Raw genomic sequence first — 13388 nt, forward strand, 5'->3', positions numbered from 1 at the left:
ATTCTTATTCATTTTTATTTAAAAAAAAATTGCCTTTGATTCGTTAGAATTTGTAAACGTATAAGTCATCAAACTTATGACTAATGTTTCTGGATGTTTCTAATCTCATATCTGTTTGGTATATACCGGTAGATCTCAACCAATAAGAGTACCGCTAGGTAGGTTACGAAGGATAGCATATATATATATATAATACCGCACCAGTTTCTGTCAACTACAATTTGCCGGCCAGTATTCAGCAGTTAGTTTTGTATTTAACGTCGTCTAACAAAAAAATTAACTGTATGTATTGATTTTTTATTTTTACTGTTTGATAGTTCATTCAGCATCTTGGAAATGCGTTTGTTATAGAGTATTTAATATTTTGTAATAAATTTTTTCTGTTTATTTAACTGATTGTATGTTTTCTGTTACAGCAAGATGCCCCATTACAAACTAACTTATTTCCCAGGTAAAGGTTTGGCAGAGGCAATCCGCTTTCTCTTCAGCTATGGTGGAGTTGAATTTGAGGACTACCGCTTTAACACAGAAGACTGGCCAAAACTAAAGCCTGGTGAATTTGAATTTTAAACTAATTTCATTTGTTTATAAATAATGTTGGATAATGTTGTTACACTTAGTAAAAATGTGGCTTATATCATAGGATGTTTATATAATTTACAATGAAGATTGTTGTTTAACTTTCCATGAGATATCTTAAAGACAATAGCTATTATCACGAGTACAATGCCACTTGTTCATTGATATGTTAATATCGACTTCTAATACGCGATCGATCAATCTTTATCCGGGGTTCTGAGGCAAGTGCCATGCCGTCCCTCATGGTCCTCTTACCAGAAGATCTAAAATCTTCCCCACTCCGTGGCCAGATCCTTCTAGAAAATCCTTATCTTTTACACGTGCTACATATGCGGCACCATGACTTCGGGTCATCGGCCACATGCGCGTTCCTTCGAGGATCGGCGATCGAACTCTCTATCGCCGTTCCATAAACAAAACATCCGCGACTCTTAGAATTCGTCGCACCTCGAGTATCAATTACCGACGGCCCAAGTCCGATGACAGACATATGGCTCGGGGTGTTGGTAGCCTAGAGAATCCAGGAAGGTCGGTTAAAGTCCTTCAATGCATCGACCTCTGACACGTGCGTCTCCTCTATAGAGGACTTGACGCTAACAGATAAATCATCAATAAAGTGAAATTATGACTTTTAATAATCATACAGGAAACAATAAATCTATGTAACACTGAATAAATAAGTAAATAAGAATTGATAGATTTATGCAATTTTAGTGTAATGATTTAAAGAAAGAGTCTGTCTCCCTTGATATTTTTAGAGATGCCATTTGGCGTAGTTCCTGTATTGGAAGTTGATGGAAAGGAAGTGTGCCAATCTGTAGCTATATGCCGTTACTTGGCTAAACAGTTTGGTGTGGCTGGTAAGAATGATTGGGAAGCCCTTGAAATTGATTCTACTGTTGACACCATTCATGATCTTCGCCTAAGTAAGTATCAATTATACACTTTCTAATATGATTTCTATGGTTATCTGAACAACAATTTTTATTTTTCAGAGATTGGTGCTTTCTTTTATGAGACCAATGAGCAAGTCAAGGCTGAGAAAAAGAAGGCTGCCCAAGAGTTGGTGCCATTCTACTTGGAACGTTTAGACGCTCAGGTGAAGAAAAACGGTGGTTACTTCGTGGGTGGTGCTTTAACCTGGGCTGACTTTGCTTTCGTCGCTCTGCTCGACTACCTGAACTACATGATGGGATCCAACATCATCGAGAAATACGAGAATTTGACACAATTAAAGAAGAAGGTTCTCGCTATACCCCAAATTAAGAGCTGGGTCGAGAATTGTCCCAAAGCCGACTTTTAAATCTTCGACTTCCTATCACTGTCCTTTTTTTTTGTACGTCAAGTTAACAGCCAGAAGAAAATTGTAACGCGAAGCTTGTGCAGAATTGTTATGAATCTCTTCTATTAACAACATCTGTGCTAGTTAATTAAGGCTTATTCTAGATTAAGACGTGAATACACAGTTGAACAGTACAATAAGAGTATTTATATACTCTGAAGAGATATTTGTATACCATAAACAGTTGAAATTATATTCTACTTTTATATCACAATAAATAGTTCATTTTATTAACCGTTTCGACCTTCTTTAGCGTCTGGAGTCTTCTAAATAAATCTGAATTGGATTTTCATGTATCAAAAAATAGACTTATTAATAAAAGAATTGTCCTCCAATCGAATGAGAATCGAAGCGAGTGTTCGTGCAAAAACACCTTATCGCAAATGATAAGGTGTACCTTTATCTCTGAGGTCGAGTATCTCATTTCTGCTGCAGAAAAATATATAAAATCGGTCACAGCAAACAAGATACGATTACCCGTGGAAAATAATCTAAAGAGCTGGTTCTTGGATATGGGTAATACTGTCATGAAATAAAATATAGATCACTTGAATTTAATTGCACTTTGCAAAATGGAGAAGTGCGACAAGTACTTAGTGTTAATTAAAATTATAATGTCTGACTTATTGTGTATTTTGTATCAGTCTCTAAACCGGAAAATCGATCGCCTTTCGGTTCATGTAAAATTAATTACCTTGTCTCACCTTCGGATGTCTTACAGATCCATAAATGGAGATAATTATGCGTGACTGGCATCTATAACAAATTGTAATCGATAAGAAACAAAGTAGAAAATGTTGTAATCAGTAATCAATACTTAACACCCGGGTATAACGTAGGCTTCTAGATATGGTTTTAATCTCGAAAAAGCTTATGGAGAATCTTCATTCTAATTTTCTTGTTTTTTGTTATTTTTTGTTTTCTTAATATTTTTAGTATTTTTTCGAACTATTGTTCGTGTTTTTCTTTTCTGTTCATTCTTGAATAACTCGTAAATCAATATCAATTCTATCAGGACATCGATTTATGGACTTACACAATGTTACGCAATTGATATTAAGTAATAACTGTACCGATACCTGGTTCATGTGTTGCTATTTATTGGACGCTGACTCACTTTCCGATATACAATGACAACGTTAATTCAAGTCATTATATAACTGATGAAGACGAAAATGATATCTAAACGATTACAACTTAGCACTTTGGATAATCTGCTTGATGAAATGTATTTTTTACTAAAATAAATTTTTAAATCATCCATGACATTTGATAAAGCGAACTGAAACATATTATTCAATATTTGATTATCATATCTGATATTTTACATGATGTTATTAAATAATTAATTTCTCAATTTGCTATCTTTCAATGATTAATGTAATTTCAATATGTTCAGAATATGTTTTCTTTTTATTACTGGATAAACATTGAATTTATTGATCACTGGTGATCCTTATATGGTAGTTAACGATCTAAAAAAAACTGTTAACATTGTAAAAGCGTGTGCAGTTTTATCTTCAAAGCTGAATCACGTAACCAAAGTAAATACGCCCGCCGTGAGTTTTATTTCTTCAAGGCTTCGGTGACTTGCAGAATCATGAAGTTCTCTGAACTCGCTTTTTCTGCTCTATAACAGAATGAAATAAAACTGTACTTCGTTAAAAAGTAATTTTTTCCTTAAAAAGAAACTCGAAGGATACTTAAAAAATCCTCGATAATTTTCCACAGAATCAATCACAAAAAAAGGGAAGTTTAATTCTTAAAATTGAAAAGTTCTTATCATTTATAATTCTCAATAATTAATTCATAAAATTTCAAATCCTTTATTGAAAAAATTCTACTCCAAATTTTTTCAGTAATTATAAATTAAAAAGAAAACTCTATTTCAACTTTTTTTGCAGTAATTAATAACTTTAAACTTTTAACGAATTTTTTTTCCATAGAAAAATGGGGTGTGAATTTTCAATAACTCATTCACGAAAATATCTATTTCAATATATTGTTCTTATAAGGATAAGTATCTGATTGATTGCATGAGTTTTGTCAGCAAAAATTGTTGATTTATCATCCGGAGTGTTTTGGTTGCACCACCACACCGTTTCCTGCATGGTGGGGGACTGTAGATACGGTGAATGACGCAAAGAGAATAAGTAGGATCTAGGCCTTGTTTATAGAGTCAGTAGCTCTCCAGAGATCGTCAGTTCTAGTAATTCTTCCAAAATTGCTCTCAGTTAAATTTTTGTGTAAGTGTCAACTTATTCAACAATTTTATACAAACACTTCAAGTGCTGAGTGAAAAATTAAGTTCTAATGCTTAGTTGCAGTAACTTGGTACCACACTACATTTATTACACTTTGCATTTGCTCTTCCTGTCATTTTAAGTTTAATTAAAAAATACCTCTTCTTTCGCTATATTAAAGACGTGCCTTTCCCGATGACCCATTCTAACATTAACCCTTTGTAGGCGAAGCATTCCCAATTTTAACATTTTACCACGATAATTAATTCGGATGATCACAAATAGTAGTATTCTCTGTAGTTCGCCGAAGTGTCCAAGATTCCAGTACCAGAAATTTAGACGATAAACATAAATATGTTCTTCTAGTTGCGAGAGAAGGTCGTTGTCATTAGTCATTGAAACAGGAAGTTAGTAACTCGGATTAATTGCGAACCGCGGGAATTAGTATTTGCAAAAAATTGCGAAGTTATACGGTACTATACTGTACATTATTTATCACCTTGACCGCTTCAGTAGAAATATCAATACACAGTCCGGCACGCAATATTGATTTTCAAAGCTATTAAAAATAATGTTACAACTTGCTGTTTCAAATTATTATTACTAATCCTATTTCCATTTCCTCGTCTTCTTCTATTGCTGCAAAAATATAATTCAACCTCAATCTATTTCAAATTGGACAAGTAAATTTATTTCTACAACCGCATACATTTATTGTTATCTATTTTTCTATCTTCTGCTAGCCTTCTACATAGTTAGAGAGTAATTCTGTTCGAACGATGGTAGAAGGTCAGTCGCGCAACCAACGACAGCGCACATTCGAGAACATTCTAAAAGAATCATCACCGGCGATTCGTAGAACATTGTTACACGAAAGCAGGCAATGCAACTAGCCTGACATTGACGCTGATTTAGCGGTATCTAAGATCGCCTCCCACTATTAGTCATACCAATTGGTATCGACCGTGGTATTAACCGGTGACCAACATTTCTCTCTGTCAATTAATTTCCTTCCCATTCATCTATTTTATCTATTTTTCAAACTTTTTGACACCTATTGTCGTTCCATTACTCGGATGAAAAATGATGGTTTCAGTTTGTTCTTGTCCTGGTATCGCGAACTTGAAGATTTTTAATCGAACGAAGGATAAGAGGAAAACGATTAAACTCCGCTGTACTAATAGAAGTTAGAAATTCAAGATACACGATAATGTACGCTATTTATTTTTTACCTTGGATTCCTTGATAACCTGCAATCAATAGTTACCGTGTTTAGTAATCAACAACTGAGTTTCCTGTTCTTCGATTAAAATTAAAATAAGTTATTAAGTTATACAAGAATTCTTTTCGAATTCATAAAAACTTGGCGAATTTTAAATACAGTAGATATACCATTATCAGATCAAATATTACCTTCCTTTTTTTTTACACTTCAATTATCTATATATAATTAAAAAAGAAAAAAGAAAACCTCGGTTACCGGGAAGATAAAATAACCGTGGTTATTATACCAACAAATAATGATATTTAAAATTTATAACAGCAATTGTAAATAGTGACTTTGCAAATTTCATATTTTTCACCTACCATTGTGCCATAGGACATTTCAGATATTGACTTCTATTATTAAATAATATTGCAATTTCTAATTACAGAAAATGTCCAACTATAAGTTAACATACTTCAATCTCAGCGGGCTCGGTGAACCAATCAGGTTCATTTTGCACCAAAGTGGCATCAAATTCGAAGACAAGAGACTGACCTTCGAAGAATGGCCCGAACTTAAATCTCGTGAGTATGCTAAGCGATACTAAACGCTCGAGGTGACTTAACCTGCTCGAGAAAAAAGATTCAAGAATCTTATCTACCCGCAATAATGTTAAAATTCGGAATACTTATCATCAATTTTCAGAGATGCCATTGGGTCAGGTGCCCGTTTTGGAAATCGACGGCAAACCTTACCATCAATCGAAAGCCATCTGTCGTTTCCTTGCAAGGAAGAACAACTTAAGCGGTTCCAACGAACAGGAATCATACGAAATCGACGCTACCGTTGACACAATCGATGACTTGAGAGTTGGTGAGTATTTCTAATAAATTAATTAACGATTTAAAATTAGAGTAGTCCTGTGGATAATATTTCTTCTTTCTCAGCATTTTCACAATATTACTGGGAGAAGGACCCCGCTGCCAAGGGTAGGTTGAAGGAGGCACTTGAAACCAAACGACCCACCATTCTTCAGAAACTCGAAGCACAGGTGAAGAAGAATGGAGGATACTTCGTTGGCGGAAAGGTAATTTGTTATTGCATAATTTTTGTTGATTTTGTAATTTCTGTAATGCTGATGATGCTTCGACCAAGATTAGAAAAATTTAATATTCTTTTTCATTTTTATAAAACTATTTGTTACCTATTTTCATAGCTTTCCTGGGCTGATCTTCTGTACTCCGCCACATCAGAAATGTTGTCCGCCATCAACGAGTCCGACGTGAACAAGGATTACCCAGAGCTGAAGAAGTTGGTGGATAAAGTAAGATCGTTGCCGAAGATCAAGGCTTATCTGGACCAACGCCCAAAAGGCCTGTTCTAGACGTGACGAGGATAAGATCTCTACTGTCTTATCATTTCAAATGATTTGTTTTTTATTTCATATTTCATGCTCGATACCGAATGGTCAATAATCATTCTTATTTTAGAGAATTGTAATTAATTTTAAAAGTATTCCTAATTTGCACACTTTGTTATGTACATTCGATAAATAAATATTTTATCGAATACATTTTATATTTTGTATTTGAGGAGGGAAAACATGTTGGGGGATTGTGATTGATTGATTGGTTCTTTGATAGGAAAGGGGATGTAACTGTGCGGTTGAATTATGATTAATTATGTTGTTTGATACGATATGGATCAGTGAGAGGGTATGTTCCTTGTTAAGATTGATCCTTTTTTTTTATTTTGCAGAAAAGTAAGGTTGAATGATGGAATGGAAAATAATTGTTAATTGTCTTCTTTTTGTGTTATTTATAACATCTATTATAGATTATTCTTTCTTTGAAACAAAATTCAAAGTTTTTTCAAATGAAAAATTTCATTGTAAGTACGAAGTATCTTTCTTTGTCAATCTTACAGTCAGGTTTTTTAACATTTATTTAATAACATCTTCGTTTCAATTGTTAATAAATATATGTATCGTTATGTTGCACTTCGAAGTACAAATTTTGCACTTGCCAAACGGCAGAAATGAATAAATAGTTCAATTCTTCTCGAATAATTTCAAACAGTTATTGTAAACTGTTAACATAATATTTTGAAAGTGATGAAATAATATGTTGTTTAAACAATAACTTGTCGATCGTAACATCGTTATAGCTATACACACTTTTCTTTAAAATATTTAGACACGAGGAAATCTCACTTTATAATTTCTCAAAGTTTATAATTACTCAAACATTGAGTTCTCAAGTTTCTTCATATTCTCAAATTTTTTAAGCTTCTAATATTTCAATTTCTGAAACTCTGAAGTTTGTAAATTATTCCAATTTTTCAGATTCTGAAGTTTCCCAATTTTCCAGTTTCTCAGATTTCCTTAGCTCTCAATACTCGACGCCTCTCGAGACGTTACATTTCCTTAAGAAATCTCATTCGCCGGAGAAACTTGTCCACTCGTTTCCGGATGCGAGGGTCAAGTGACCGAGTCGCAGTTCATTTCACCCATGTATCGCGCCAGCTCCGTACCAGTAAACTCAGTCTCGTCAAAATCCTGTAAGCTCGAATTGCTAATAGTGTTCGCACTCTCTATACTAGGATGACTTTGAAACCGTGGTTCCGTTTTAATTTCCGGTTTCGACATGGGAATCGTTGGTACTTTCTGTTGGGGTGAAAACAGACCCTTGGTTCCTAGTCTCAATCTTTCAGCAATTATTCCTGTTTAAAAAACAAAACACCCGTACTAATAAATAATAAAACGATTAATAAATAAAATAAAAAATTTACCAAGAGTGATAGCCCTGGGTGGCGATTGAATCTTCAACAGACACTCGTTCACGCATGCTGCAGCCACGTTATTATTTCCTTCGTTAAAACTTTTGCTGATCGAAGTCATCAAAGTCAATTGACTGGAATTCGATCCTCTGGACATGCTTCTCCCGTATTCCCTATGATGATTTATCCTATTCATTTTCGAACGATTCTCTTGATTCTTCCTTTCAGCCGATCCGTTCAGATCGCTCGAGATCGTTGTACGACGGATGCTCGTCGTCAGCTTTTGATTGTCGTCACTGAAGGATATTGATGGCGAATTCTGACGATCATCCGCTTGCCTCGTGGACCTTGGATACCTTGACAGGCTGCTGTAGGTCGGTTGTCGTGGGACTGACTTCCGGGAGGACCACTTCCGGCCGCAGTGATTCGACAGCATCGACTGGAAGTTAACTTCATTTTGGTTAACGCACTATGTTTTATTTAAAATTTTCGTATCATTTTCAATTAATTTTAATTCAATTAAATTTCATTAACTTTTTCTGATTAATGATTTTAAGTAAGACAGGTTCGAATTTCAATCGAATGTTTAATTAAGAATTCTTAGGTAATAACTCACCTTGAAGGCTTCCCTGAATTTGTTGGACATGATGTTGTACAGCAGCGGATTCACGGTGGTGGAAAGGTAATAAAACACCCCTGACACGTATGTGAGGATGGTGTAGACCATTACTAACGCGTCTTCCGGTTCCGTGTTGGTATTCTGCGCGTAGACAGCCAACAACCTTTGGGCGTGGAACGGTGCCCAGCAAATGAAAAACGCCACCACCACTGCAACTAAAGTGACAACATTCTTTCAATTCTTCCTCGGGTGTCGCGAAATTCTTATTTCATGAAAAATGTCGTTCCATAGGTCACACCTTTTTTTTCCATACTTGTTTTGAATAAAAAATAACTGCTTATCCATCATTCGAGAAATCCTCCTGGGAGGAGGTCTACGGATACAAGGCGTCAAGGAACTCACGCTACCGCGATAAATCAATGACCAATTGTAACGAAAGGGGGTAGAATAAATATTTTCGAGACATCGATTTCCCAAACGAACGATAAATTTACATCGTCTCGCAACTGCTCCGCCAAGTATCATTGTCATTTCCCTTTATTTTCTCACATTCGAGTTGAGCAATTCTTCGATGAATAGCGATCGGAGCGCTGAAGTTATAGGATTCCCAAAATTTATGATGATAAATATTTTTCAAGAAATAAATTGTCGTTCGTTTGCTTGGCTTTCGGTTATTTTATACGATGATTTGTTCCGAGGACGAATATTTATAATAAAAAAGTAACGGCTCTGAATGTCTAATTATCCAGAAAAGATAAATTGCTATCTAAAAACTTTTATCGGCGTTTATATATTCTCTTCATTTTTATTTTTACAATTTATTGAAGGATGAAGAGCTCTGTGGCGCCTAGCACCGATGCACCAATACAAAATTAATACTGAATGAAATAATACTAGTTTCTCACAACAATAGCGACGGCATTGGTTCAATTCACGGAAGCTATAAAACGTACACGATCAATAAAACTAAAACCGGAAGCTGATAACGAGACATCATCGTTGCAACAAGGTCTATTTTAACCCGACATATCATGCAACGAAATGCATCCACAGTGCATTATCGACTTCGATAGCAGGCTGTTGCTCGTCCATTTACGTACACGATTTATTACGATACGTTTTCAACCCGTTAACTCCTTGCTTTATTTCTTTATAAATAGCCCGGGGTTCAAGGTATTACATGACTGTGTTTCACGTAACAGCAATAATTTCAGCGATTCTTAAACGGAAAGACTTCTAATTAACCGGGTCAGTTTCGTGACTGAATTTCCAGCAGGGTGCTTCTTTAAAACCACCCCCGAGCAAAAACAAAGAATAATAAGGGAAAGGATGAGAGAAGCTAGGAATTTAGGATACTCCAGAGCTTCCAAAACAAACTACCGGGGTTAAAAACTCGAGAGAAACAATGCAGAATGTTTCTTTTCTTTTTCGAGGAAAATAAATACTTGATTTCAGAAAATTCCAATTTAAATATGTCTCTTCACATTTTTCTTAATTGGGGAATCCTATACGTTCTGTTTCAGAACGGAACAATGTACCCCAAATTTAGTAGAATACACACCAGCCAAACACGGATCAAAATATTTATCTTAATACCATTATTTCAATGTTTAAAACTGGAATCAACGAACGATTGAGTTCTCGCAAGTAGAAACGGGGGGAACACGCGATTGCGTTTATTTTCCCAGTAAATATTTGACAGGGAACGATTTATACAGTCGTAGCAAATAGCGTGCAGCTGTAATATAAGCGAACTGAGAGACTCGATTTCGATACATAATCCGTCACACGACAGTGAAACGCGCCATTCAGAAACAATCAACCGAATCACGCGATTGTTTCTGGCAATAAATTGAAAACATGCACCTGAACGTATTCGTATCGAAAGAAAATACACAACGAGTATTATGAACAATTCCTTTCGATCGTGTTTTCACCCTTCCTCTGGGAACAGTCATTGTAGGCTGCTCATCTGGAATGTTGCTAATTACTAATTAATTTTAATATTCAAGCTTTGAATTTTTTATTTAAAAAATGGTGCTTTATGATATTTTCATTGGCAGGTTTTTATTTTATTTTTCCTTTCAATTCATTTATTCATCCATTTGCTTGAAAGCCAGAAATTGAATTTTCGTAAAAATTCATTTGTCTCTTTGCTTTCGAAAAACAAAATCCATAAAAGCCAGCCGTCATCAGGGGAATGTTTTTCAACATCCGTATCGCTGGTAAAAATAACCGACATTCATTGTCCGATAATTTCGTATCGATTTTGGTGGCAATATATTACTAATCTATCCTCCGCCCCTCGAATTTCGGCTCATGACGTTTGTAATTTTTGTTACCGTTATCTTCCGTTCGGTAAATATAGAAGGAGGATGAAGATTAACCGGCCCCCTGTGTACTCGTAAATTCGAGAGCAGCATTATCTTTTTTCAACATTTCGGATACGATCGAAACGCGACAGTTTCGAGATCCTTGGAACCATTGGTCTGATAAGCTTCGTTTAGCAACTTCATTTCGATTATTTTTGCTTTGAATCATTATCGTAATTAAAGTTTCAAGGCTACAAGTGGTATTTTTAGATTGCAAATTGCAAAACAATAGATTGGAAACTGAACAAGAGTGTTTTGTCATTTTTATTCCTTTCCTCTTTTCGAATTAGCAATGACCATTTCGAAGGATCTATTTACAGCGATATTTTGGCAGCACCGATTTGTTTAACATTCGACAAGGTCTACTGAGAATGCGATCTATTTCCTGATCGATTTGCTTACGTAAATCACGAAAGATCCAGCAGAATTGCATCCTTCTCAATACGTTCATCATGATGTACATTTAGTTGATATGAAATAAAAATGAATAGGAATTCATTTTTATTTTGATTTTTGGAATTTTTTAAAATTAATAAATTTTGGGTTATTGATTTGATTAAATTATGATTTATAAATGTTATACATGTTTAACTTGATTCAATTACTAATTGATGATGAATGGGAATTAAACAGAAGCATAAATCGTTTAATCGGGCTAATTTCAGCCATTGGCTATAAACAATCTCATAAATTAACAAAGGAAACAATGTTCGAACGTTTTTGAAGGTAACACGTGTGATAATTTGGGTTTCTGAATGAACAGCCGAAGAATGAAGTGTTTACTTTTCGGTGCTTTTGTGTAAATATGAAACTTTATGGCATAAGTGACCTACATTTTGTTTCAACTTTGTGAATTGAGATGAAAATAGTGTTGGAAATGTATTTATACTTGCTACTGTTTCGGAAGTAAATGAAGTGGTTTCTGATAAATAAATTGTTACATCTGTATGGAAATGTTATATAAACAGTCAGAAGGAAATGGAAATAACTTTATAATTTAAGTAAATTGAAATCCTCAGTGTGTAGAGAAATATTCCATTAAGTACTTAACGAAAGTTGATACTCCATAAACAGACTTTGATGACTTGAAATAAAGTTGGTATGTACATCAGGAATTTATGTGAAAACGAGCCAAGGTTTATGGAAAGTATTACAGTTTATGCTTTAAAATTATTTGTGAATAAACTGAAACCGAGAACTACCTGTTGAAGTGAAATAGTGAATAAATAAAAGTCAAGTTTTATTTAAATAATTATTTATGGAATAGTTGTGTAATGTAAAATTAATGCGATTTGGTCAACAAGTTTTCGTCGTGACAATCAAATTGTCAAAACAGGAAGCATCATAAACAAACTTGGACAATTTGGCCTAAGATTTATCGAAGGAAAAGTTGTTGGTGAAATTTTATTATCCTCGTATTTCAAAGTTTATATGAACTAAAGAAGGCTTCACGACTCTTCGCGACGATTTCTTAACAACGTAAACGCTTTTATCATTGTGACAAAAATATCGTAGTGAATAATTGAAAATATATAGTCGTCGAGAAAAAAAATTAAGTTTCCAAAAGGCAGCGAGAAAAAAGGATTTACGAGGGAAAGATATATTCTGTTAAAGGATATAAATGTATGTAACCTTTTTGTTGGGGAAGTAATTAAGGTGGAGCTTAATTAAAGGGAAAATTAAGAAATTTAGAAAATTGGATATTTGGATATTTGGAAATTTAGAAAATTAGAAAATTAGAAAATTGGATGCTTGGAAAATTAGAAATTTGCCTATTTGCAAATCTTAACTTTTGCAACATGAATTACGACATTTTCAACACTAATAAACGGCACTAAAACAAAATCATATAAGCTGGTTTCAGTGATATAGCTAAGCGAACTTTCCCTCGAACGTGATCAAGTAGAATTCTCCGAGAATAGGCGAGCCAAGAAAGACGTTAACGGCATGGAAAATCGATGTTGATGCACGTGGAAGAAAAATATTCTTCTTCCCCCATCGAACGAACAAACGTGCTTTTCTTTTATTCTATTCCTTCGTGGCTACACGTGGCGCATTTATCAGGCTGAGTTTTATTGAACACGTGTAGACAAGAATCATATTTTCCATCAAGTTGGTGCATATCGAATGCACTATTTCAAAACAAGTATCGATTCTGGCAAAATTTCATCACATAAAAGTATTTCAAAATGGCACACGTGGCACATCGATTTAAAGCATAAGAAATTAATTACAAAAAAGGGAAGAG

At 34.5% G+C, this 13388-nt stretch overlaps 2 protein-coding genes across 4 annotated transcripts in view; one reads left to right on the forward strand and one right to left on the reverse strand.

Moving 5' to 3' along the window:
- On the forward strand, positions 1-6942 carry LOC117601415 (uncharacterized). Its single transcript, XM_076688592.1, has 9 exons — positions 1-282; positions 417-553; positions 1338-1505; positions 1575-1879; positions 4156-4167; positions 5820-5955; positions 6077-6244; positions 6319-6458; positions 6588-6942. Exons 2-9 carry the CDS (start codon positions 421-423, stop codon positions 6753-6755), a joined length of 1230 nt encoding a protein of 409 aa, XP_076544707.1. The 5' UTR covers positions 1-282; positions 417-420; the 3' UTR covers positions 6756-6942.
- The window catches only part of LOC117601402 (pyrokinin-1 receptor), a 17260-nt gene continuing 9691 nt past the window's right edge, over positions 5820-13388 (reverse strand). For all 3 annotated transcript variants that reach the window (XM_034318096.2, XM_034318097.2, XM_076688610.1), the window contains 3 exons: positions 8766-8983; positions 8162-8588; positions 5820-8092 (listed from right to left, as the gene is read on the reverse strand). In XM_034318096.2, the coding sequence (XP_034173987.1) occupies positions 7851-8092; positions 8162-8588; positions 8766-8983 (887 nt within the window). In that variant the 3' untranslated portion in view covers positions 5820-7850. The remainder of the gene's footprint in view (positions 8093-8161; positions 8589-8765; positions 8984-13388) is intronic.

Source organism: Osmia lignaria, chromosome 6, assembly GCF_051020975.1.
Source record: "Osmia lignaria lignaria isolate PbOS001 chromosome 6, iyOsmLign1, whole genome shotgun sequence".
Taxonomy (NCBI): Eukaryota; Metazoa; Arthropoda; class Insecta; order Hymenoptera; family Megachilidae; genus Osmia; species Osmia lignaria.

Excerpts from the sequence above, each read along its gene's own strand:
- LOC117601415 (XM_076688592.1), top strand. The coding sequence starts at position 421 with ATGCCCCATTACAAACTAACTTATTTCCCAGGTAAAGGTTTGGCAGAG. Across the intron at positions 5,956-6,076 it reads ATGGCCCGAACTTAAATCTC|AGATGCCATTGGGTCAGGTG; the intron begins GTGAGTATGCTA and ends ATCAATTTTCAG. Across the intron at positions 6,459-6,587 it reads GATACTTCGTTGGCGGAAAG|CTTTCCTGGGCTGATCTTCT; the intron begins GTAATTTGTTAT and ends CTATTTTCATAG.